Raw genomic sequence first — 25000 nt, forward strand, 5'->3', positions numbered from 1 at the left:
AAAATATATATACCTTCGGTTGAAGTCGAAAGAAGAAACGGCCGAAATATGAATAACGTCTCAAAATATTAATGTGTTCGGTTCTATGATTTACCCGTGAAAAATGCAGCGCATCATGAGATTTGTAAACTGCGTTACTAAGATGATTTTGAAATAGAGTTATTTCTTATAATTTGATTTTTTGGTTTTATATACTAATATTTTTTGATAATATATAATATTTCATTATTATCCATGTTTAAATTGTTGTTGCTTTTGTTGTTGTTGTTTAAATAAATGTTTATGATTTACGGCTACCGATGTGTTCTGATATATTCGTGTTCTGCATGTTAAGTGTAAATTATATATGTATTAGCATTTTTATAACACGATTGTTCAGCACTTTTTTACACTAATATTCAAACGGTCTCCGGAAATAATGATTTTACAAATTATGAATATAAACAAACAATATTAAAATCTTACAAACTTCAATTTTCAAATTCATCATTTAGAAAATAGAAATGATATAACTCATAACATGTTTGGTAGCCGATCAAGTCTTAATATATCGTACGACTGCATAATTTATGTATGCCTTACTAATAAAATCGCCATAGACTTGTCATTAATTTTGTATAGCTCTGAAACACCTACGGTCGGATATATCGAGTAGATATAATTCAAAATAACATTAACATTTTTAAATTTATCATTTTCATTAAGTTTATTTTAAATGCGTTTAATTCAGTCTCGAATGGTACAACTCAAAGTAAACGAAAAGAATAACATTGATAACTGGATTCATCAATCCACCATTTCCTCTAAGTTAAATAAATGCTTTTTGCACTTTTCATGTATCATTATTCATTATTTTTTTAAATGTTATATGATCTTACATTCGTTCATGCACCGTAATTTAAGTTTTAACTCTTCCAGTGCTGGAACCGAATTTTGAAGGCATTTGCAAACAGTTTGGATCCAGATGAGACGCCACAGAACGTGGCGTCTCATCAGGATCCAAACTGTTTGCTATTCTGATAGTATTCTTTTTTTTTTAATCAAAGAAAATGCTAATTTTAGAAATTCAACAGACGACATATTTGCAGACGACAAATTTCCCAGCATGCAAAGGGCTAAACACCGATATCAATCCGTAAAGTTTTATGGCTCATGTATATCGGAAATATATTGCACGGCCACATTAAGTGTGTCTGTGTTATCATGAGGTGAACTTGACTAATGTTTGTATTTTGTGTAAAATTAACAACCAACGCGAGTATTATAAAAGCATAATAAATAGACTAATAAGTCAAAACCTTAAATGGACCGTCAACCACAAACGACGAAAAAAGGAAAGTTATACAATACCGTATTTTTTTACAAGAATAAGTTGATATTTAATTTGATTAAAATATCACGACTGGTATATTACATTACTTGAAAAAAGTTCATATTTTCAATATATTCGGTAATTAAATTTCGCGGTGAAGAATCGAAAGTACATCGCGAAAATAGGTGACATAACGATATACATACAATAAATAACGCAATTAGATTGATCATTGTATATATATAAAATATTCAATTTACTACGCATGCAATTTGCATTTCTGGGTTTACCAGTTGACGATGATGAACAATCTACTTGCATTATTTATAGTTTACTGGTAGTTACCTGGTAGACATACCCAGGAAAATTTTATTACCGCATTTACTGAAAATATGAATACTTAACAACTTTTTCAAGTAATGTAATATACCAGTCGTGATATTTTAATCAATATAAACTAATAATTTAAAAAAATACGGTATTTTAGAACTTTTATACTTTCGTCGTTTGTGGTTGACGGTACATTGAAAGGCCCCCCTCCCCGTATTTACGCCTGTAAAAAATTTCATCTCATTGTTAACAGGTTCAACAGTACATGTACACATCGCTGTCTTATTATAAATATTCCAATTCAATTTGTTCTGGGATCAAGTTTTTTTATATGAAACGAAATCATATTATTTTCTATCGCTACTTTCTACTTTCTAGTCGGGGAGCGCCCAAATAAGCAAAACTCACTCAAAAATGCCAAAAACAAGTTCTACTCAGAAAACGGACTCGAAATGGGAACGTATTTTCTCAATAGGTATGATCCGGCTTTTTGCTTATTCAAACTTAAATACACATTTTAAAACAACACACAGAAATCTTTATTATATGTATTTTTATATTTTTGTTTTGCCGGTACATGTGTATACAGTTCTTACATCAATATATAATAATACATTTTCGTTCTAAATCAGCATAACGTATTTCGCATTATTTTATCTCAGTGTCCGCATTCAGGTCCCTGGACACGATTCTCTCCATGAGACTCCGCCTGCTCGGATTTCCACTCCCTCTGGTTTCACAACGGAAGTTCCAGTCGTTCAGGAAGCTCATCACGTGTCGGGCCTCAGTCCGGGCAACCGTAGCGTTTGAACTAAGCTCGCGGTTCAAAAAGCACGGTGACGCTGCTGCGAAAATACACAATATGACGCTATGTATAAATTAGAAAAAGACTGTAAACAACTTAAAATAGCAAAGCAATCTTTCTGCGTAGTCTAACTATATGTCGCTTAGCGTATCGACCATGTAAGAGATAGTCCGCCGTATAAAATATCGTTAATGTGCAATTTTTGAAGAAGTATAGGTGCCTAGTCTACACGTATGTAATACGTGATTAAACATCAGTTATTATATACAAGAAAATTCTTAAGGCGATTTCCATGCAGCCATTTGACTCGCTGACACCGTCGATCATCCGAATCAACTTATATTATAGCATGCCGCCGACTTTCACGCGCATGCAAGCAAATCACATGACGTACAATATAAGACTTCAATCTCATACCTAGAACTTGCTGATTCGATGTCCAGTCAGATAAATCAGCTGTCCAGTCTATATTCAAGTAGCCCATCAAGAGATAGTTACTTCCGGCGCTTAAGAGGACTCCGCATCGGATATTTACGATCACTTGGATGACTTGACGTGCGGCGTCCAACTCGGGACTCGGCCTGAAAAAATCCAAGTACACAAGATATGCTCCATAAATAAAGGGATTCGATCGTGTCAGCGTTTTATCGCGGCGATACATGTTTTGTCATCGGTCCCACTTAGCTGCTGTCTCCCTAATGCGATTAGAAGAAATGATGAGGACAAAACAACAGAATACCAAGCAAGATCGGTCGGGGCCCGGAATAAGATAGGTGCCAAGTTCGCAGCCCTGAACATCCTAGACAGTTACATTGATACCATCACCAACAACATCAAGGGGGTCTTGATGTCATAGGTCGAAGAAGTGTTGGGAGACAGAAAAGGATGAACAAGCCATGGATGACGACCGATATCGTCGACGTCACTGGCAACAGAAAAGAACTGAGTCATTAGAAGTACACAATCCTGTACTCGAGGACAGAATACCACACAGCACAGAGATGAGAAAGAAGATGACAAATGCCAAGGAGGAGTGAATTAAGGACAAATGAATGAACATTGACAAAGAGGTGATCCCAAAGAGCAGTAAGAAGGCCTACAGCACCATCAAGACCCTCACAAAGACCAGTCAGCACAAGGCCAATTATATATCAGACACTGAATACGGCAGCGCAATCTATAACTACCCGATTGAACAAGACCCTCGTCTGCTTCAGAACAATCCTAAACCAGAAGCGAACGACGAAAGTCCGTCCATACTCAAGGCAGATGTGAAGAAGGCAGTGTACGTAATTAGACAGTTATCGCTTGGGGTAATGATTAGCAAGAAATATCTTTAAAAATGATATACGGTGTTGATTGTGGTTGTAGTTGGTGAAAGGTAAAGAGATCAATAAATTAGATCAAAGATAGCGAATGTATTTTTGTGTGCAGTTTTTAGCTGCATCACACGCAGTACGGGATGTTACGCGGAGTTTTCGCAGTTTATTTTACATTATTACATATTGCTGATCATAAACCTATACATACTAAGCAGAAAACCAAAAGAAGAATGGAAGTGAAATTAAAACATATGAGTCAACCCGCCACACGCGACGTATCCGTATATAATTAAATATTTATACGCGCGTTCTTCGAACAAACCTGTTTTGATGGTTTGTCGGGCATTGCTATTTGATTTGATTATTAACAGTATCGAGAATCATCGTGCCCATGCTTAATACATAAGTCATTATGGTGGAATAATTCTTGTTAAGGGATGTTGCTGCAGTTTTGCTGATTTTTTTTCCATCTAATCGATTTTGTCCAAAATTTATATTTAATATGTATATGCAAATACTATATGAAAAATGAAAAAAAAAACATAGTGTCACCGTCCTTATTTTGATTTTATTCACAATTATACAACATGCACTTTTTTAATAAAACTGAAAAATCTCTAATTGCGTAAAAATAATTAATAACCTATGAAATTGCCAACATGTAGATATTACATAAGCTAAGATACATCATATACCATTTAATTAAACCACACACTACCAATAAAATGGAGTACACACGTTAAATGTTAAGAAAATTATTTTTTTATAATTTTTATGTCACCCCCCAAAAACGTCATTATTTACTTTTGTAACCACATTAATGGAATTAAAAATTGTTCTGTCTAATAGAATTCTGCGAAACTGATCATATATGTTCATCTACGTAATGTCATCATCAAACACAAATACAAAAGTGGGTCACCGCACTTTTAACAGAGATATTTTGTTTTAACAATCCCTACCGTCTGCGTCATATTTCATAAAATACAGCAATTAGGCAAAACCCAAGTACCGGTACATAGATTGTTAGAAATATGCAAAGACATTAGACATTGTTTACAATCCTAATTGGGATAACAACAGCTTACCAAAAGGCATTAATAAAAAACAATATTTAATCACAAACATAAGACAATACAGTATCAAACTCGACCATATTCATTAATAACTTACATGTTTTGTTCACAGATTTCGGTGTGTTTGGAAGTTTGTGATTACATGCTTTAAATTGATAAATGTAAACAACTGGACAAAAGAGCTCCAGTTCAAAGCAAGAATGAAATTAAAGAAAGAACAAACAAGAGATGTTTTTGTCAGAAACACAATGCCCCCTATTGCGCCGCTTTGAAGCCATAAATTTGACCTATGACATTGAACGATGACCGTGACGTTGACCTTTAGCCACTCAAAATGTGCAGCTCCATGAGATACACATGCATGCCAAATATCAAATAGCTATCTTCAATATTGCAAAAGTTATAAAACTTTAACCAAGGTTAAAGTTTTCTGACACACACATACAATGACTGACTGACACAATGACAGACAGACAGACGGGCCAAAAACAATATACCCCCGATCTTTCGATCCGGGGGCATAACAAGTATAAAAAAGTTAACCCCACCTGGGATCAAACCTCTGACAATTGTATTATGAACCAACTCGGTCATTTCTGATGTGGCCATACTGTTAACAAAAATATTGAGTTGTGATAATCGCATCATCGGTGTTGCTATAGATATATCCTTGGTTAAATGAACTGCCGCAACACCCCTTAAATTAATACATAATAATAGTTACCATGGTATTGTTGCAAACACATTAAAATTCTATTATTGACATACCATAAGTATATCGCTGAATATATTCATTTAACATAGTTCTGGTCTGCTGAATATCTTCATTTAACATAGTTCTGGTCTAAAGAAAATTCCAGTTCGCCTAGTTCACGCGATAGCGTCTATATTATGTAAATATTATTTTACTGGCCGCGAACTGACCCTGATACCTTGCGGATTGGAATGCAAAGCATTAAGTGAGGACACGCTATCATTGCTGGAACGACGGCTTGTTTAAAACTTGATACTTTTACATGTTAAATGTTCAATTTCGAAAACAATTTAAAATGGTTTGGCCAAAACGAATATCAGGATAGGGAAAAACGATACTTTTATGACCTTGAATATACTAGTACACAAACATGAATACGGAAGTAATTACTAAATATGAGAACATAGCCTTTAAGTATAAACGCTATTGCGCTGGCAATCCTCTGAAAATAAAAGGTACACGCACAAACCGTCTTGATATCAAGAGTTGAGCGTAAAACTGTTCTATCTATCAATCCTTTTCATTACAGATAAAATTGTTTCATACTGAACACGCAGTAAAACAGTGTTACAAAGACGCGGACATGTTCCAATGTTTTGGTGGTATGCTCAAATCAGCCAATGGCATAAATGAAGTGTATTCATTTGTGTCTAGCCGCGGTCAGGTCAGGTAAGGTCAAAAGTGACGTTAAACAGCTATGCCGAAAAAAATGTTTGAAATATTTTAAAAATAGATAACGCTGTTTAAGGCTTAGAGTTATTAATGAGACATATGCAAGATAGCAAAGAAAAAAACTCACTTGTAGTTCTCCAAGACTTCGAATTTGTACTCGTATATGGTAGGAGGAGCCCAGGAGGCTAGAGAGATGGGCGTCTCGCTGAGTATTTTGGCCACGATCGCATAATCACTCCTGCAGTAGATATCTTTTGTTGTTTCACCGTTGTATACACAATAGCACGCGAGCGTCGAGCTGAGGCAAGTGAATACTGCCGTAACCGTGGCAACGAGAAGGCGAACACGTGACATCGTAATTGAGGTTATTATATTGAGGTTGAATAATCGGTGCTCTCTTATATATGTTACCGGTTGTTAGCAGCAGTGTTATGGCGGACGCGGAGAGTATTCAGGGGGAGATATTGTGCTGAAATATTAATGTTTGAAGGTATTAGAAGTGGTAAAGCTAAGATCATCTGTTTTATTTTCATTTAACACTATTCAGCTAGCATTTCTTTAATCATACTTCAAAACAATTGCTTCATTTTTGCTTTCACATGAAGCTCTTTTTAAGTGTTCTATAAAAATTAGATGTTAAATTTAATTTCACTGTCTGATATAACATTATTGGCCAGAGTATTCTATCTTTTCTTATGTATACCAGCTACACATTTACTAAACAAATGTGATTTCTTGTGAAATTATTGATTTCTCCTGAAAGTGTATATGATTATATTTACAACAAAAAACAGAAATAATAAATGGCTTATAAAATTGAATTTAGGCAACAAAAGTATCTTAGTTGTCACACTTTGTCAAGAACATATATATCATTATATTTCTTGCAAAACTAATTAAGGCATTTATAAAAATAAATTTATGCAAAATAATCAATAGTATCTACATTTTTTACATGTAATTACAAGCTGTCAGTATAAGACCTTAAAGTGATATTATGCGCATTGTTCACTGTTGAATTGAGCTGACAAGAATTAACAGGTTAAAAGAGTTAGTTAAAATGTGGTAACTGACCAATTATCTACAACTCATCTTGCTACCAGTTGTTTATAAAAATATATATTATATTCGATATTTTCACTGACTGCCCCAGTCCTCTAAGCCGAAATCACCCGTAAAACAAAATAGTGTCTTTGTGTCGTATGAACGAATCTGCACAAAAACTAAATTTAGATTCACATCGTACATCGAATCATTTCTGTCGTCAGTTGTCAAAACGAAAGTACGGTTGATATTCAAATGCATTATTTTTCTCTTTCCGGAATATTGTTTTAGTATGTTGATGATGCATTAACAAATATAAGTGTATATGAAGTGAAAACACCAAAAATAAACAACGGTTTCGATAGACACCTATACACATAGCATATACTGATAGATGCGCATAATATCACTTTAATCCACATGTAAGTTCTCTATACAAAGCAAAGACCTATCAATATACATGTATATTTTTAGTAAAATCGAATCAGATTCAACAAAACAAACAATTTGATACCAAGATGTAATATATTTTTCACACATAATGCAACTCAAAAAGCAAAAAAACTTTATTAACACATATTAAGTGCGCGTACTCGTGACGTCATTATTAAAACGTCATACGACACAATGCATGTTCTTTCACGCTAAAGCTGCAGTTGTTTAGTGTGTTTTTTTCATTATTTCTTAAAAATCGGGGACGTAGAGGTAAGATAAACAGAAAAACAGGTAAGTTACTGATCTTTTTGTAATGTATTAGGCTCGGCACGATTAAAATAATGAAACAATGTTTGCTTAAAATAACTTTGGGATTTTCCGTGTAGTTCGATTTTCCTATTCTATTTTTAAAGAAATAATTTACGACTACAGTAAGAAAATTGATGGGATTAATCGAATACTAGGTCGGTGCCGAATAAAGCAAAGTTTATTTTTCTCGGCACGAAAATCTGAACCACTCGCCAAGGCTCGTGGTTCAAATTTTCTAAGCCTCGCAAAATAAACTTTGCTTTATTCGGCACCGACCTAGTATTCTCTATATGTTTATTTTATGTTTATCTGATAACATTTGTTCAGTATAATAAATCTGTTTGCCTGCTTCGTCATAATTACTGATGTTGTATATGTTATAGTCCAATGCATAAAACCAACTTTTGCTTAAACAGCTTCATTTATTATATTATAAAAATATATTGGTTTAATATATTTTTAATACGAATACGAATATTTATTTGCAGTCAAAGCCCACCAGCCCATAATACAGACAGTGTAATTGCATTATTATATAAAATAAACTGAGTAGTTAAATAATACAAAGTCATATGATGCAACACACACATGCACTTTTCTAGAACAAATACTGCTTTACATTATAATTTCAAAATTTTTAAATATCAAAATGGAAGTATTAACATATTTACAAGGTAAGCCACAGATTATGATTCATTATCTATGTCAAACAATATAATTATGCATTTTTTTTTAACCAAAACATGGTTTACCTAATAATGAAATACCTATGACAAGTTAGCATGCACAATAGTAACATACGTATAAAGTAACCTAAGAATCATAATTCATTATCAAATATGAATAAACAATTTAATACAAGCATGCAGTATTAAAATGAAAGCTAGTTTGCATGATAATTACCTAATTATTACATATTAGCAGGCACATAAATATATATGTGTATATTTTATGGCATTCTTAATACATGGGGTTTGCATTTTGGACATCTAATCAAAACGTTATAAATGCTGTGTGATATTGAATTGACTTCGTACTTTATTTCATTCAGACAAAAATTTGGCTATCAAAAATATGTGCTTGTCATTTTCATCGGCCATAAGCATAATGAACAAACGAGCAGTCTCTCTTTAATTCAGCTACTGCGGAATAAACAAATCGTGTCTAAGTGTGTTATACAATGGGCACTGCATAAACATATGGTACTCATCCTCTACAATATAGACATTTCGCATTAGACACAATTTACAATATCTATGATTATGCGGTATTTTCAAGTGTTATTGTTATGCGCACATGAAATGTAAAATGACCTTGCTTATAAACGTTTTTAAATATAATACATTTACCTTTTGAAAAATAAAATAATTTAAATAAACACTTATTAATTTGTAACATCTACTTCTAAATATTATTAGAAATTATACAATAGCTAAGCAATAAAACATTAATTTTCGAATATGAAATAAAGTTAACTTCACACTGAATTGCATATGTTCTGTTTTATTCTTATAATTTTTAGCCAAGCGGCTGTATCATATATTGCATTGAGTTTACTTTAATGTTTGTTAGATGATTGTTTATACTTTTTAGTCGCTTCCGTTCCTTATATGAAGATCCTTATTATTGTGTGCAAACCATGTCACTTGCTTCTACATTTAACTATAGTTAACTTCTTCATTCTTCTTGATAATATGTTACCTTAAAATATTATCTTTAAACTGCAGAGGCATCCAGGGTAAAATAAAAGACTTAAAGTAGTTCAATATCTAAAAGATACACATTGTGACATATTCTGTATTCAAGATACGCATTTTGTTTCCGATCAATATACTACTATTTATTCAGAATGGGGGCGGAATGTTTAATGAGTTATGGCTCTTCCGACACCCGCGGTGTTGCAATTTTTCTTTCAAAGAAACTTAATTACAAAGTACATAACGTTTATTATGATGACCAAGGAAATTATATTTTGCTCGATTTAAATCTCGGAGAAACCAGATTAACCATAATAAATATATATGGTCTTAACACTGATATTCCGGACTTTTTTAACAATATTTTCGCAAAAATTGACACGATTGGTGATGACGCTTTCTTTATTTGTGGGTACTTTAATTTAGTCTTGGACCCAACTCTTGATTATGCTAATTATAAAACTGTTAATAATAAAAATGCTCGACAAACGATTTTAAACCATATTGAAGAAAACAATCTTTCCGACCCTTTCAGAGTTAACTATCCGGCTTTAAACGATATACATGGAGACGAACACGTCCTTTACAACAATCTAGGCTTGATTTTTTCCTTTTACCACCGCTTCTATTACCAGTATTTCTCGATGTAAATATCCTGCCAAGCTCCAAATTCGATCACTCAATTGTAATTATGTCTTTGCAATTTACTAACTTTAAACATGGCAAAGGTCTATGGAAGCATAATAACAATATGTTGAGCGACATCGAGTACTTCAACACTATTAATAAAAAAATACAAAATAAAACAGCAATATATGGTCCCTGTCTGCAATTTCGATAACATGGCTGATATAAATGATCAGGATTTACAATTCATGATTGACGATCAATTTTTTAGATACTTTACTCATGGAAATAAGGGGCAAATCGATATCTTACAGCTCATATAAGAAGAAATCGACTAATAGTCGTAAACAACATATCAAACTAAAAATCGAAAAACTAGAAAAAAGTATCAATGATGAAAATGTTCAACATGTAAATATCTTAAAATCAGAACTAAAAAACATATATGATGAAAAATTAAAAGGGTCAGTTATAAGGTCGGGAGCTGAGTGGATTCACAACGATGAAAAACCCTTGAAACTTTTTTGTAACGTTGAAATATAGAATTATACTACAAAAACCATCTGAATTGTAAAGAAAGAATTGCATAAGAAAACCATTAGATATTCTAAAAGAAACTGCATTATTCTACGAAAATGAATACCATTCTCAAGAAAAAAACGTTGACGATGAAGACTTTTATAATTATGTAAATGATTTAGAAATACCCAAACTTTCATTTGAACAGTTAAATAGTTTAGAAGGACCAATCACATTAAAATAGGCGTCTACTGTTGAAACAAATATGGAAAATAATAAAAGTACTGATTCATCCAGTTTTACAACTGATTTTTAAGGCATTTTGGCCAAAATTGGGCCCCTTTGTTTGCATAGCCTTAAATCACGCTTTTATAAGAGGAAACTTATCCGTAACTCAAACACAAGGTATTATTACCTGCATTCCTAAAGGTGATAAACCTCGACAGTTTTTGAAAACCTGGCGATCAATTACGCTATTAAATACTGTATACAAAATCGGCTCTGGATGCATTGCAAACAGGTTGAAACTATGCATAGATAAAATAATAAGCAACGATCAAACTGGATTTATCAAGGGTAGGTTCATAGGAGAGAACACCAGACTCATTTATGACATACTAAATTACACAGATGAAAATGATATTCCGGGTCTGCTGTTGCTTATTGATTTTGAGAAGGCATTCGACTCTTTGTCATGGGCATTTGTAATTCGGACTCGTGCATGGTTTAATTTTGGTCCTGACATAATACAATGGTTCAATGTATTGTATAAAGACGGAATATCAGCGTCCACGCAATGTGGGTTTTTATCAGATTTCTTAGCTATAAAACGTGGATGCAGACAGGGAGATCCGCTCAGTTGTTAAATTTTTATACTCTGCGCTGAAATAGTGTCTATTAAACTAACTAAAGGTCTAATCCTAAAATTAAAGGAATCAAAATTAGTGACATAGAATACAAACTGTTACAATTTGCCGATAACACTTCTATACTTCTGGATGGCTCTGCAAAATCACTTAATGAAACTTTAGATATATTGTCACTCTGTTCACACTACGCAGGCTTAAAAATTAATTGCGACAAAACTAAAGTCGTCTGGATAGGTAAACCCATGTTAAGCTCCGAAAGCATTAAAACTAGATGGAAACTAAATTAGAACCAACAAACATTTGCCAAGCTTGGCTTAAAATATTTCACGTTGACCTTAAAAAAATAATAGACCTTTATGTTTACAAAATAGTTAAAATAAAAGCCTTGCTCAAAAATTGGTCTAGAAGGATTTTAACACCGATAGGAAGAATTTAAGTTATTAAAACTTTAGCACTACCGATGTTAAATCATCTCTTTGTTTCTTTGCCAAATCCGCCGCATGAATTGTTGGCAGATATCAATGAAATGTTTTTAAACTTTATGTGGAACGGAAAACCATGAATTAGTAAACAGATTTTGATAAAAGATCATAAAGAAGGAGGTTTAAAGATGATAGATTTGTTTTTCTTTGTCAGTTCTCTTAAGTGTGCATGGGTCCGTAGACTTGTCACTAGAAAATGGTAAATGGATACATATTGTTAATACAATGATTGATTTTCAAAAATTATATAACTGTGGCAGTCATTATCCTGAAAACTTAATTAACAGGATACAGAATGAATTTTGGAAGGATACATTGAAATCATTTGTTGAACTTAGCAGAAAAGAACCTTCTAAAAATCAGCTTAGGCTACAGAATCCACTCTTCTATAATCCAGAAATAACAATTGGTATCAAACGTGTATTTTTTAAATCATGGTTTGACAAAGGCATCCATTTTTTGGGGGACTTGAAACACAATGCTGAACTTTTAACTTTTTACAATTTTAATGACTTTTGCGAAGTCTACAACTTCAAACCAAATTATTTGCTTTTCCATGGCATTAATAATTCAGTTACAAGATACAGGAAATAGAGAGGCTCTTCTGACAACTGTTTTATTAAGCCGTTTATCCCGACAAGACTACGGTCCATCTTAGTTAAAACAAAGGGTACAAAACCAATGCATGATATTTTTACCAAAAATGAGTCCTCGCCAGCATGTTTAGATAAATGGTCAACTATTTGTTATTGTATTGAAACAAAAGAATGGTTACATATCTTTTGTTTGCCTTTCATATTACACGAGATACCAATTTACAGTGGTTTAAATATAAAATTGTACACAGAATCATAGGAACGATCTCCTTCTTATTCAAAATTGGAAATGCAACTACATCAAACTGCACCTTTTGTCAAACTGAATGTGAAACAATAGAACCTATTTTTGGGAATGTAAGCCTGTAAATAAGTTTATAACATATTCGTTTTCTGGATGCAATCTTTATTCAAATTGCATGAATATACATTCCTTTCCATTGGGACATGAACGTGCAAATGGACCCTTAACTTATATATTTGTTTTGAACAAAATGTTTATTTGCAATTGTAAAATGAACAAAACTATACCCTCTATTAAAGCAGCTCAATCATACCTGTCCTTGTATACCATGTTTTAAATAAAATTAACAATGTTAATGATTTGCGTCAAAGTAAAGGTATGGAACTATTGTTAACGCTTTTTCAGTAGCCGTGATAAGGGATTTAGATTTCATGTATTGTCAATTATTTGCTAAACCAATATTGTTTGTATTATAATGTAGAAGTTACTGATGATCGAATGTTTAAAATTTGTTAAAGTATGTATACATTGCTTGAAAAATCATGTACGGTGTGGAGTGGGATGCCCTCGACCCTCACACACCTATGTACGAGGATAATAAAATATATTGAACGGAAAATAACACACAAAAACAGCCCGTTTCTCTTACACATTGTTTTCAGCGTTATGATTGCATTTCCTGTAAAATTAATTGCAACAATTTAAACTGTTGTTTTGCAAATGTATGGTTTATGTTGTTGTATATATCATCTTGTGTATGAATTATTGAATTATGTATTTGCTTACAATAAAACGAATGTTGCACATTGGCTTCCGTTTTCGTTCGAAGAGAAGACTTGACAATCTTCTGTTAAACTCCGACCACCCAATACCAGGGTCCAAAATCAACGGGGTTTTCAGGGGTTTAGTGTTTGTTAGTTTTTTTTTCAAATATTGTGTATCCCTTACTTAAAACACCTTATAACGAGCTATTATTTTAATTTTTACACATATACTTTCTTTACTTTATAATATCTTGTGTAAACAATATTCATAATTGTAACAGTATTAGTTTAGCAATATATATCGCGATCAATTTGTGTTTTGTATCTGTAACCTCCAGCTGGAAGTCAACCTTCTTCTAGGTCCGTGATAACTGTTCCTTCTCTTTTTTTGCAAATTTGTAGCTAAAAGGTATCGACATGGTGATGAAGCTAGCCCAATGCAAAACCCTCTTCCTTTTTTGGCACGGGCTTGGGCCCGTCCTTGGCGAAGTTATATAATAATACAGCCGCAGAAAATAAAATTCGATTTTTTAAAGCAGGCCGATCGAACGGCCACTAAAAAAAACAAAGATTTTACTTTAATTGTCTTCAGCGGTGGGAATTTGCAGGTGTGAGATTTTAAGATTCTACTTAAGTTGTCTTCAGCGGTGGGAATTTGCAGGTGTGAGATTTTGTAAAAACATGATTGGAGAAAATGACGTTGATTGACAATTTTTATTACAGGATTCACTCAAAATCCATTCGTAATTAAAAAGATGAACAATTATAGTTAAAAGAAAATATTTCAATAAGATACAACTTTATTCAGGTCGTTTTCAACTGAAAGCAAATGAATCTTACAAGACAGGTCATCACTCAAGTTTGATGAATCAGTTTGATCAGTAATGTATTTTAAGGATAAATAAAAATGAATATACAATCAAACAATGTATTACACTTTAAAGCTATCATAAAGGAATGTGCAGTTCTCAACAAAGAAGTAGACCTAAATTGCACATTGTTAATACCAATTAACATAAAAATGTGAACAAAATTTATCGGAAAAGAAAGAAAAATATATTATTTGAAATTGATTATTTGTATGACCGTATTGCTATTATTTCATTTAATTCCTAACGTTTACTTCTTTTACCACTGATGGCCAATGAAATGTCCCTTATGTAACGAAGAAAAGTTTCGAGAGTAATAAAATCGTGCACAGACATTAATGCAAATCTTTAATGTTTAAGTTGGAAATCATATAATAGTTAGTTACCCATGACGGAACAATTAAAAGGTCAAGCAAACATACATCACTTTATGCGTATTTATATTTTTAAAACAAATAACGAATTTTAATTCTATATAGTTCATTAACCCTTTCACTTTTTCGTTAACACATATACTAGACGTGACAGTTTACATAAATACTGGTAATGAACAAAAACATAAGAAAGTGAAAAAATTAAATGGTACATGATAATTGTGATGTACTTTTTACATAATACAATGCATTTAATATACAAATATAATACATTTTCATCATATAAAATGCACCCATATTATATATTCTATGCAAACAAAGCAGAACAAGAATCATTCAAATCCATAAGTGTTTTTTCACCTTTTTGGGGATGGGGCCGGGTCCCTTTGATTGGGGGAAAATCGCGTAGTTTTGACTAAAATTGTAAAATGAGTGTTGATGTAATTTTGTTTATAAATTCTTTTTGTATACTTAACAAAACTTAAAAGTTGACCTTCTTTTTTAAAGACAATTTTAGTTTTTGGAAACAATTCTATGAGAACTTTTAGTTCCCATTTAGGCAACATATACACTTTTTCCATCGAGAATTGCTCCCTCTACCGGCCCCGAAATTGAACGAAAACCAAACACTGTATCAGGACATGAAGTTGATATCTTTATGCAATGATGTTATTTAATAAGACTACAAAATCAGACATTGAATTTTTTTTATATGCCCACATCATTCATGAAAATACTTGTTCCAAAGTTTATTTATCACTATTGATTACATACTGATTAAAATACTAAGCCATTGAGCAATCAATAACTATGCTACAGTAACAATACTTTTTGAACATTAGACTTCAGAAATGTATGTAATGTAAATATTTGAAGAAGCTACAAATCTGACTACTAGAGTATTAACAATGTTTCTTCATTAATTTCACCTAGGGACCAAGATGTTTTACCTCAAATGACCCAGTTTTGAACACAGCCAATATATAATTTGGACAAATGTGGCCTCAACGCAGAACAGTACATGCTACGTTCAACATGTATGCGTTCTGTGAACGCAAAATAACGGAAATGTGCGTCCCTTCCAGCATTTTTGCGTACTTGACGCAGATAAAAATAATCACTTATAATAATAACATGAGACATATTATCCTAAACAAAAACAGTTCTTGATTTTTAATGTCCAGTTTTTACGAATTCTTCCCGTGCGTATCACCGAATTCTTAAAGTTGGCGTTACTTATAGAAGGAATATACAGTGTTTACAAACATCTATCAAACCTCCCTGGACGGCCAATGTTGTCGATTATTGCTGAAATAATAAATATACATGACTTTTATTTTGGATTACAACAATACATTATTTATGAGATCAAAGAAGAAGTGCTCATTGGCACATCAATCTCGTAATAGTTTCTGGGAAACTAGTTTTTTGTTTTCTTTGTTATAACAATATCAGTTAGTTATAAATATAAAATATTGATTTCTACGCGTTGACAACACTAATATTACTCACAACCAATGTTAGCAAATATTTTGTTTAAAAAAACTGCGTCACTCCAAGTACGTATGTTTAGATAATGTTATAATTACAAAAACATATTGCATCATCCAAGTTAATAGCATGAACCAGCAAGGGAAGAAACTCGTGTTGTCACATATAGGCTGTAATCGATAGGTCGCACTTTGTTATGTCGCTTTACATAGGTTAAAATCACGGTTTAAAGCACTTTTCTGATTGGATTAAACAGACCGAAATCTCCCAATCAACAAAGACGAGACAATTTATTCCAGAACATTCAATCCCATGCTGAATGCAAGCGATTGAGGAAACAAAAAATGTGAACCAAAACATTCGGAATATTTGTTTCGTGGTTATAGACAGTGTTTCAGACTGAGACTAATTGCGGAAACTGTGTCCATGCGTGTATTGTTCCAAAACAATGAAATAGCGTTTAAATTATGTATCATATAATCTGTTTAAAAAGTTCATTTTAAAGGCAAAAGTGGACAGCATTTTAATAACAATAAAAACTACAGAATGGCAAGTTTTAGTGTTGAAAACCAACACAATTCAAGTGACGCAGTTGACATGAAAGGTATGGACACATGTCGGCCACATGGCAAGAAGATCAGGTTTTACTGTAATGACCATTCCAAGCTCTGCTGTACTACATGTGCTGTCTTGCATGGTAAATGTGATCGATTAGATGAAATAGCCACTGTGTCTGAACGACAAGTACCAGCCCCGAGTTTCCTACAAAAGATCTTACAGCAATCAGAAGCAGATGCAGATTCTGAAATAATGGACTGTAAACAGTCAGAAACGGGCTTGGATAAGTATATTGCAAATATTTCTGAAGAGTTACAGGAAATGAGAGATTGTTTTATGAAACTGTTTGACATTGCCGAAAATAAAATAATGCAAGAAGCAAATGCAATAAAGTCGAAAGAAGTAAAACTAATTCAAGAAAGACATGCAGCATCTTCCAAGGTTAAGACAGAAATAAAAGAAGTGTTGTCAATTTGTTCCACTCTGTTGGAACATGGAACGAAAGAGGAAAAGTATATATTCTGGCGGAATATTGTGGAAAAAAATCAAACTTTCCAATCTGATATCACTGATCAACGAAAAAAGAAAGTCGCAACAACAATGGCAGTTTGTTTTCCAAAGGAACTACTGTCAATGCTTGAAAAAGGAAACAATTTTATCAAACTGATTTGCGAGCGAAACATAACAGGTATATAAGATTATATTTAACAAACATTTTATTGCACAAATCTTTAAACTTGTTTGTTTTAGTCTTCCCAATCTGACGATATTGTGGTGTACACTTCCCTCGATGTTGAATGTATAGGCAATTCTCCTACCTCCCATTATGTATACCAAGGTCCTAATTTTCGCGCCATTCTGAGTTTCTAAGCATTTATTTTTCTTCCCGTTCCTACTATCCAGACATTTCTATTTTTACCAGTCTATATATCAATGCATTTCTCCTTCCTCCTATTCGTTTTATCTACGCGTTTCTTCTTTCTCCCTTTCTGGCTATTTAGGCATAAGATGAGAATTCCATCCATTGTCTTACCATATAGTAATTTCTTATTACTCAAAATTCTGTCCAGATATTTCCCTAACTTTTATTCGGACTATTTAGCCATATCTAATTCATCACATTTATACTTTTTAGGCTTTTCTCTTGTCTGTCCTTCTGATTATCTAGTCAAGTATCCTCCATCATAATCATATTTATCTTGTCATTGCGTCTTCCTTACATTATATTCGTATTTATTTCTTTGCCCCTCATTTTGTCTATCTAGGCATTTCATATTCCTCTAGTTTTGACGGCTAAAAAATTTCACACGTTCTGACTATCTAAGAATTGCTTATTTCTCACGTTCATACTATCTAGGCAATGCGCCTTACTCTCATGTTTTCGCCGTCCTCCCATAGTGTCTCTTTAGGCAATCCTCATTAATCACGATCTGATTATCAATTCATTACTCCTTCCTCGCATTTGACCATCTAGTCATTGCTCCTTCATCGCATTCTGACTATCTATGCAATGCTTTTTATAATGCCTACAGTTTGACTATCTAGGCGTTGTTCCGTCGTCACGATCTGACGAAAATTTACCTGTATAACATTCCAGCCACACTGAATCCACTACCATTGTTTTTAATACAACACAGATAGACAATAAGAATAAAAAACGTATTGCCATTAGGAATTGCATTTGTAAGTTGTAAATCCTCCATGATTTCGATTTTGTTTTGCTTTCGGCGCTCATTGTAGCTTGAAAATATTCAAAGTTGTTATCTATGTACATATGCTCAAATATATTCAACCTTACTGTTGTGGTTACACTGCACTATTGTCGAAAAAGGAAGCTGAATATATAAGGGGCTGAGTGCTTTAAATACTTTAATCGACGATTCCGGGTGGCCATTTTGAATGTTTCTACTGCCCCATATAGTCTACTGACACCATATATAATATATGGGGTCAGCATGAGACGTCAAACAGCCAATGAGATAAGAGTATTTTGTAGATGGCGTGATATATATAGACTGACTGATTACTGCATGATCTTTTTGTAATATATCAGGCAAGGCTTAGAATAATATAACGGCGAGGCTTGTCGAGCCGTAATGTTATTCGTGCCGAGCCAGATATATTACAAAAAGATCAGGCAGTAACCTGTTTTTCTGTTTATCATACCTCTACGTCCCCGATTGTAAAGAAATAATGAAAACAATCACTAAAAAACTGCAGTTTCAGCGGAAAAGAATATTACTTTTGTCGCTTGACGTGTTTATAATGACGTCACGAGCACGCGCGCTTAATATTTGTTTTTGCTGTTTGTGTTGTATTTTGTGTTCAAAATATATTACATCTTGGTATCAAAATTATTTGTTTTGTTGCATCTGATTCGATTTTACTAAAATGATTACTTTATAGTTTATTCCAAGTAATATGACCATCCTCCACACATGACTGATATACGAACTTCCTGTTGACCATGATATACAAAAATATATCAGGCAACGTTATATCAGGAAGATATCAATGCGGTGGTAAGATAAATCTATATCTAGAGTTGGATCTTAGATCTAAACCAAAGATACAAGAAAGGAGGTGGGTATTGTATCTAAACAATGATACCGGTAGAAAGATACGACCTATGACATAAACCAATGATATCAGTGATATCAGTCGGGAAACGGATATTGTATCCAAATCAATGATACCGGTCAGAACATGGGTCATGGATCTCAATCAAAGATGCCAGATAAAAGAGTTGGAAGATGGGTCTTTGATCTAAACCAATCATATCAGTAGGAAGTTGGCTCTTTCAACTAATAAATGATCTAAGTAGGAAGATGGGCAATGGATTTAAACCAATTATCTCGTTGATTTCAGTCGAAAAATGGGTCTTTGATCTAACCCGATGATACCAGAGGGAGATTTTGATTTAAACCAATTTTATGGGCGGGCAGATAGGTCATGGATCTAAATCAATGATATCAGTCGGGATAAGTGTTGGGCCTTAGCTAAAGATTTTGTGGTCTTGACTTTAACTATTATTTTGACAAAAAGCGTTTTTGATGTTTATCTCTTTGCTACTCTAGCGGAGGGAAATTTAGGATAAAGTGCAGATAAAGAACAGGGTAGCAAACCACACGCGATCTAATAACGGAAAATAGTATTTGTCCGTTCAAATTGTATATTATGTTATGTTTATGTAATATGTAGCGTGAACTTAGGTGACCACTCAACCGTTATGATTGTATATCACCAGCATGCAGTAAGGTGATCATTCAAACGTTATAATTGTATATCACCAGCATGCAGTAAGGTGATTATTCAACCGTTATAATTGTATATCACCAGCACCCAGTTAGGTGATCATTCAACAGTTATAATTGTGCATCACCAGCACGCATTTAGGTGATCATTCAACCGTTATAATTGTATATCACCAGCACCCAGTTAGGTGATCATTCAACAGTTATAATTGTGTATCACCAGCACGCAGTTAGGTGATCATTTAACCGTTATAAGTGTATATCACCATCATGCAGTTAGGTGGTCATTCATCCGTTAAAATTGTATATCATCAGCACGTTGTAAGGTGATCATTCAACCGTTATTATTGTATATCACCAGCACACAGTTAGGTGATCATTCAACCGTTATAATTGCATATCACCAGCACGCAGTTAGGTGATCATTCAACCGTTATAATTGTGTATCATCAGCAACCAGTTAGGTGATCATTCATCCGTTATAATTGCATATCACAAGCACGCAGTTAGGTGATCATTCAACCGTTATAATTGTATATCACCGGCACGCAATTAGGTGATCATTCAACCGCAATACTTTTTTTATCACCAGCACGCAGTTAGGTGATCAATCAACCGTTATAATTGTATATCACCAGCATGCAGTAAGGGGATCATTCAACCGTTATAATTGTATATCCTCTAGTTTGGACTATATAGGCAATGCGCATTTCTCCTAATCTGACCCTCGAGGAATTGCTCTGTTCTCGTATTTTGACTATCTAGATATAGCTGATTTTTTACGTTCTGTTTTTCTAGGCAATGCTCATTCCTCACGTTCTGTCTTTAAATGTATGTCTCCTTTCTCTCATTCTGCCTATCTTGGTATGTTTTCCTTTCTCTCATTCTGGTATTGCTCCTACCTTTCAATCAGAAATCTAGGTATTGCTTTTGTTCACGTGCTGACTATCTAGGCATCGCAGCCTAAATCACTTCTTACTCAAAAGTCTGACTATCACGACAAATGTCTTTCTTTCCATTCTGACTAGTGACTATCTAGAGATCGCTCCTTCCTATCATTGTGACTATCTAAGTATTGTTCCGTGCTCACGTTCTGTATATATCGGTATTGCTCAGTCAACTCGTTCTGACTATATAGACATTGCACTTTCCTTACAATACTGCATTATTATCACGTACGTATAAGAAACAAAGAGTGTAATAACTGAACGCAATGACGGAGCGAAATAAAAAAAATATCGTTTAAAAAATAGCGAATGTGCAAATAATATGACGCAAACATCTTTAATTCACCACGTACGGGCATACTGCATCCAGGTATAAACATTAAGAACACAAAATGTTTCCAAGCTAAATAGTTTTTAAATAAACATGTGTAAATCTACAATATAAATATATATTTTACAAATAAGAACTTCTCTTAAATAAAAACACAAATAAGCACCTACATATTGAAATGTATAATACAAGTATGCACCCAACTAAATACAGATATACCAAAACACATAGAGAGTTATTAAATAGTGCAACATGTGAAACGCAAAACAAGGGTATACAGCCAGGTATCAATACATAAACAAATGTTTACAACATTTTTCAGAAGTGCATAAGCTATATACAAAAAACAAATTAAGGGTGTGCTCACAATAACTAGTATTTGCTACTCAGCTGACATTAAACACAAACTCGTTGGAATACTTGAAATAAATACATCATAAGAATTAATTATTTACAAAATTTAAATGTACCGAATCAGTAGCATTTCATTACATAGCATCAAATCATATTAGATATAAACTACATAATGTCAGTTCTCTGTTAAGTCCTTTTATAAGATTTCCGAAAGTAAGAGGTTATGTTATAAAGCCCATATTGTATTATATGTTTCAAGTATTATCGGTGGCCAATTTTTTATCGTATTACTTTTATCATAATTTTTTAAACATGACAATATGATTTTAATATAGCGAATAAGAACTCAACTGTTAGTTTTCCGATATGAATGCTTTACGGGAATAACATGTTCAGTGTGCACACTTTTTTATGTCTGAAAATTGAAATTCACGTGAACATTACCCATATTTTGCAAACCAATCTTGATAGCATTTTCTAAACATTGTGTTGATTTCTAGAAGTTTGGAGAGCTTTTTTCCTTGTAAACATTTGACAGGTATACCGCTGATTTGGCAGGTCACTACAGATTGCGATTACAAACATCACGGAACTAGTCTTGTCGCATAGTCGAGCGCTCTTGTGTCACGTACGTAATGATTTTTTTTTCGTGATGCGCTTTTTTACACTTCAAGAGAAGCCATGTGCTTATAATAGATCTCATAGTTGGCATATTTAGGACATATTTATTACAATTGCTAAGGAAGTACTAATGACGAGATACAATTTCTTAATTAGGAAAGGGCATCTCGAGAATATGGGGAATTTGGGATGAAACAGTAATACATTACCTTCATACTTTCATCTAATTTTACCCGGTACGTAGTAAATAGGGTTTTACTGGAATCGCCACTGCTATTTTTCAGCGTTTATGTCTGTCCTTCTGTCCCTCCGTTTTACCGTCTATAACAATGTTCGTTTCCGCTCGAGATCTCAGACATAAATGATCCGAATTCGATGTGAAACTCGGTAGCAGCATCCATAAACGGTGGACATGTGCACTATTTTCGGATCAATACAGTAATGATTTCTTATCGAGTAATAAGTTTTAATTTTTAAAATATTTCTTCTCGTTTCCGCGCGAGATCTCGGACACTCATGATCTTAATATCATTTAACTTTGTATGCAGTGCTACTATTAAATAAACATACGCCTCAGCATCAGGTCATGTCGGTCCATATTTTTTTATGTATTTATTGCCCTTTAATTATAAATTATGTACTATGTATATACTTTTTATGATGGAAACATATCTCTATGGTGTAGTCTTTCTTTTGAACGGAATCGGTAGGAACGCCTCGTAGCTGATCGCGGTTTCTTTTGTAATATTTCAAGCTCATAAATATTGAAATGCGCTTTAAACGTCGCGATACCATACTTTGCGATCTGCATCATTGTTATTTGAGCTTCTCAATCCATTCAGTAAAACATTCTTAGAATATTTAGAAAAACAAAGTGTGTCACGAGTTTTCAGTATGAATCGATTTCGAATTATTTCCAAATAATTTTCGATCAGAGGAAACAGTTTTTATGATTTTGTGAATTTGTGATGTAAAAAATTAGAAAGCGATGATTCAAATTAGTTGTAATTTTGTTGTATGCTGTTTTAACGACTTCTGCTGTTTTAATGATTCCTGCTTATGTCATGACCCCTGCTGTTTTTACGACTCATGCTGTTCTAATGACTTCTGTTATTTTAACGACTCCTGCTGTTTAACGCCTCGTGCTGATTTAACGCCTCCTGCTGTTTTAACGCCTCCTGCTGCTTTAACGACTTCTGCTGTTTTAAAGCCTCCTGCTGTTTAAACGACTACTGCTGTTTTAACGCCTTCTGCTGTTTTAACGATTCCTGCTGTTTTGACGCCTCTTGCTGTTTTAACGACTACTGCTGTTTTAACGACTCCTGCTGGTTTAAAGACTCCTGCTGTTTTAATGACTCCTGCGATTTTAAGTTCTCCTGCTGTTTTAACGAATGCTTCTGTTTAAACGACCCCTGCTGGTTGTACGATTCCTACTGTTTGAACGACTCCTGCTGTTTTAACTACTGCTGCTGTTTTAACGCCTTCTTCTGTTTTAACGACTACTGCTGTTTTAACGAATCCTGCTGTTTTGACACTTCTTGCTGTTTTAATGTCCCCTGCTGTTTTAACGCATCCTGCTGTTTTAACGCCTCCTGCTGTTTTAACGACTACGGCTGTTTTAACGATTCCTGCTGTTTTGACGCCTCTTTCTGTTTTAACGACTACTGCTGTTTTAACAACTCCTGCTGGTTTAAAGACTCCTGCTGTTTTAATGACTCCTGCGATTTTAAGTTCTCCTGCTGTTTTAACGAATGCTACTGTTTAAACGACCCCTGCTGGTTGTACGACTCCTACTGTTTGAACGACTCCTGCTGTTTTTACGTCTCCTGCTGTTTTACGACTCCTTCTGTTCTAATGACCTCTGTTGTTTTAACGACGTCTGCTGTTGTAAAGCCTCCTGCTGTTTTAACGCCTCCTGCTATTTTAACGACTCCTGCTGGTTTTAAAACTCTTGATGTTTAAACGACTCCTGTGATTTTAACTAATCCTTCTGTTTTAACGAATGCTGCTGTTTTAACGAACCCTGCTGGTTGTACGACTCCTTCTGTTTGAACGACTCCTGCTGTTTTACGACTCCTGCTGTTTAAACGAATCCTGCTGTTTTAACTTCCCCTTTGGTTTTAACAACTCCTGTTATTTTAACTTCTCAACTCTCGACGCATGCTGGTTTTAGGACTTCTGTTTTCACGACTCCTGATTTTTAACGACTCCTGCTGATCTTACGGCGCATGCTGTTTATATCGTGTTGCCTTATATAATAATATATAAATTGTCTCCTTAAATATTTTTTATTAAAAGACCCCTCATTTAATCGTATTACTCTGACAGGTTTATGACCTTTTGT

The 25000-nt window shown here is 33.7% G+C and overlaps 1 protein-coding gene across 1 annotated transcript in view; it reads left to right on the forward strand.

Moving 5' to 3' along the window:
- Positions 1 to 17095: 17095 nt before the first annotated feature.
- The window catches only part of LOC127867890 (uncharacterized), an 11304-nt gene continuing 3399 nt past the window's right edge, over positions 17096 to 25000 (forward strand). The window contains exon 1 of the mRNA XM_052409406.1: positions 17096 to 17837. Within this exon, the coding sequence (XP_052265366.1) occupies positions 17138 to 17837 (700 nt within the window). The 5' untranslated portion in view covers positions 17096 to 17137. The remainder of the gene's footprint in view (positions 17838 to 25000) is intronic.

The sequence above is a fragment of the Dreissena polymorpha genome, chromosome 1 (genome assembly GCF_020536995.1).
Source record: "Dreissena polymorpha isolate Duluth1 chromosome 1, UMN_Dpol_1.0, whole genome shotgun sequence".
Classification (NCBI taxonomy): domain Eukaryota; kingdom Metazoa; phylum Mollusca; class Bivalvia; order Myida; family Dreissenidae; genus Dreissena; species Dreissena polymorpha.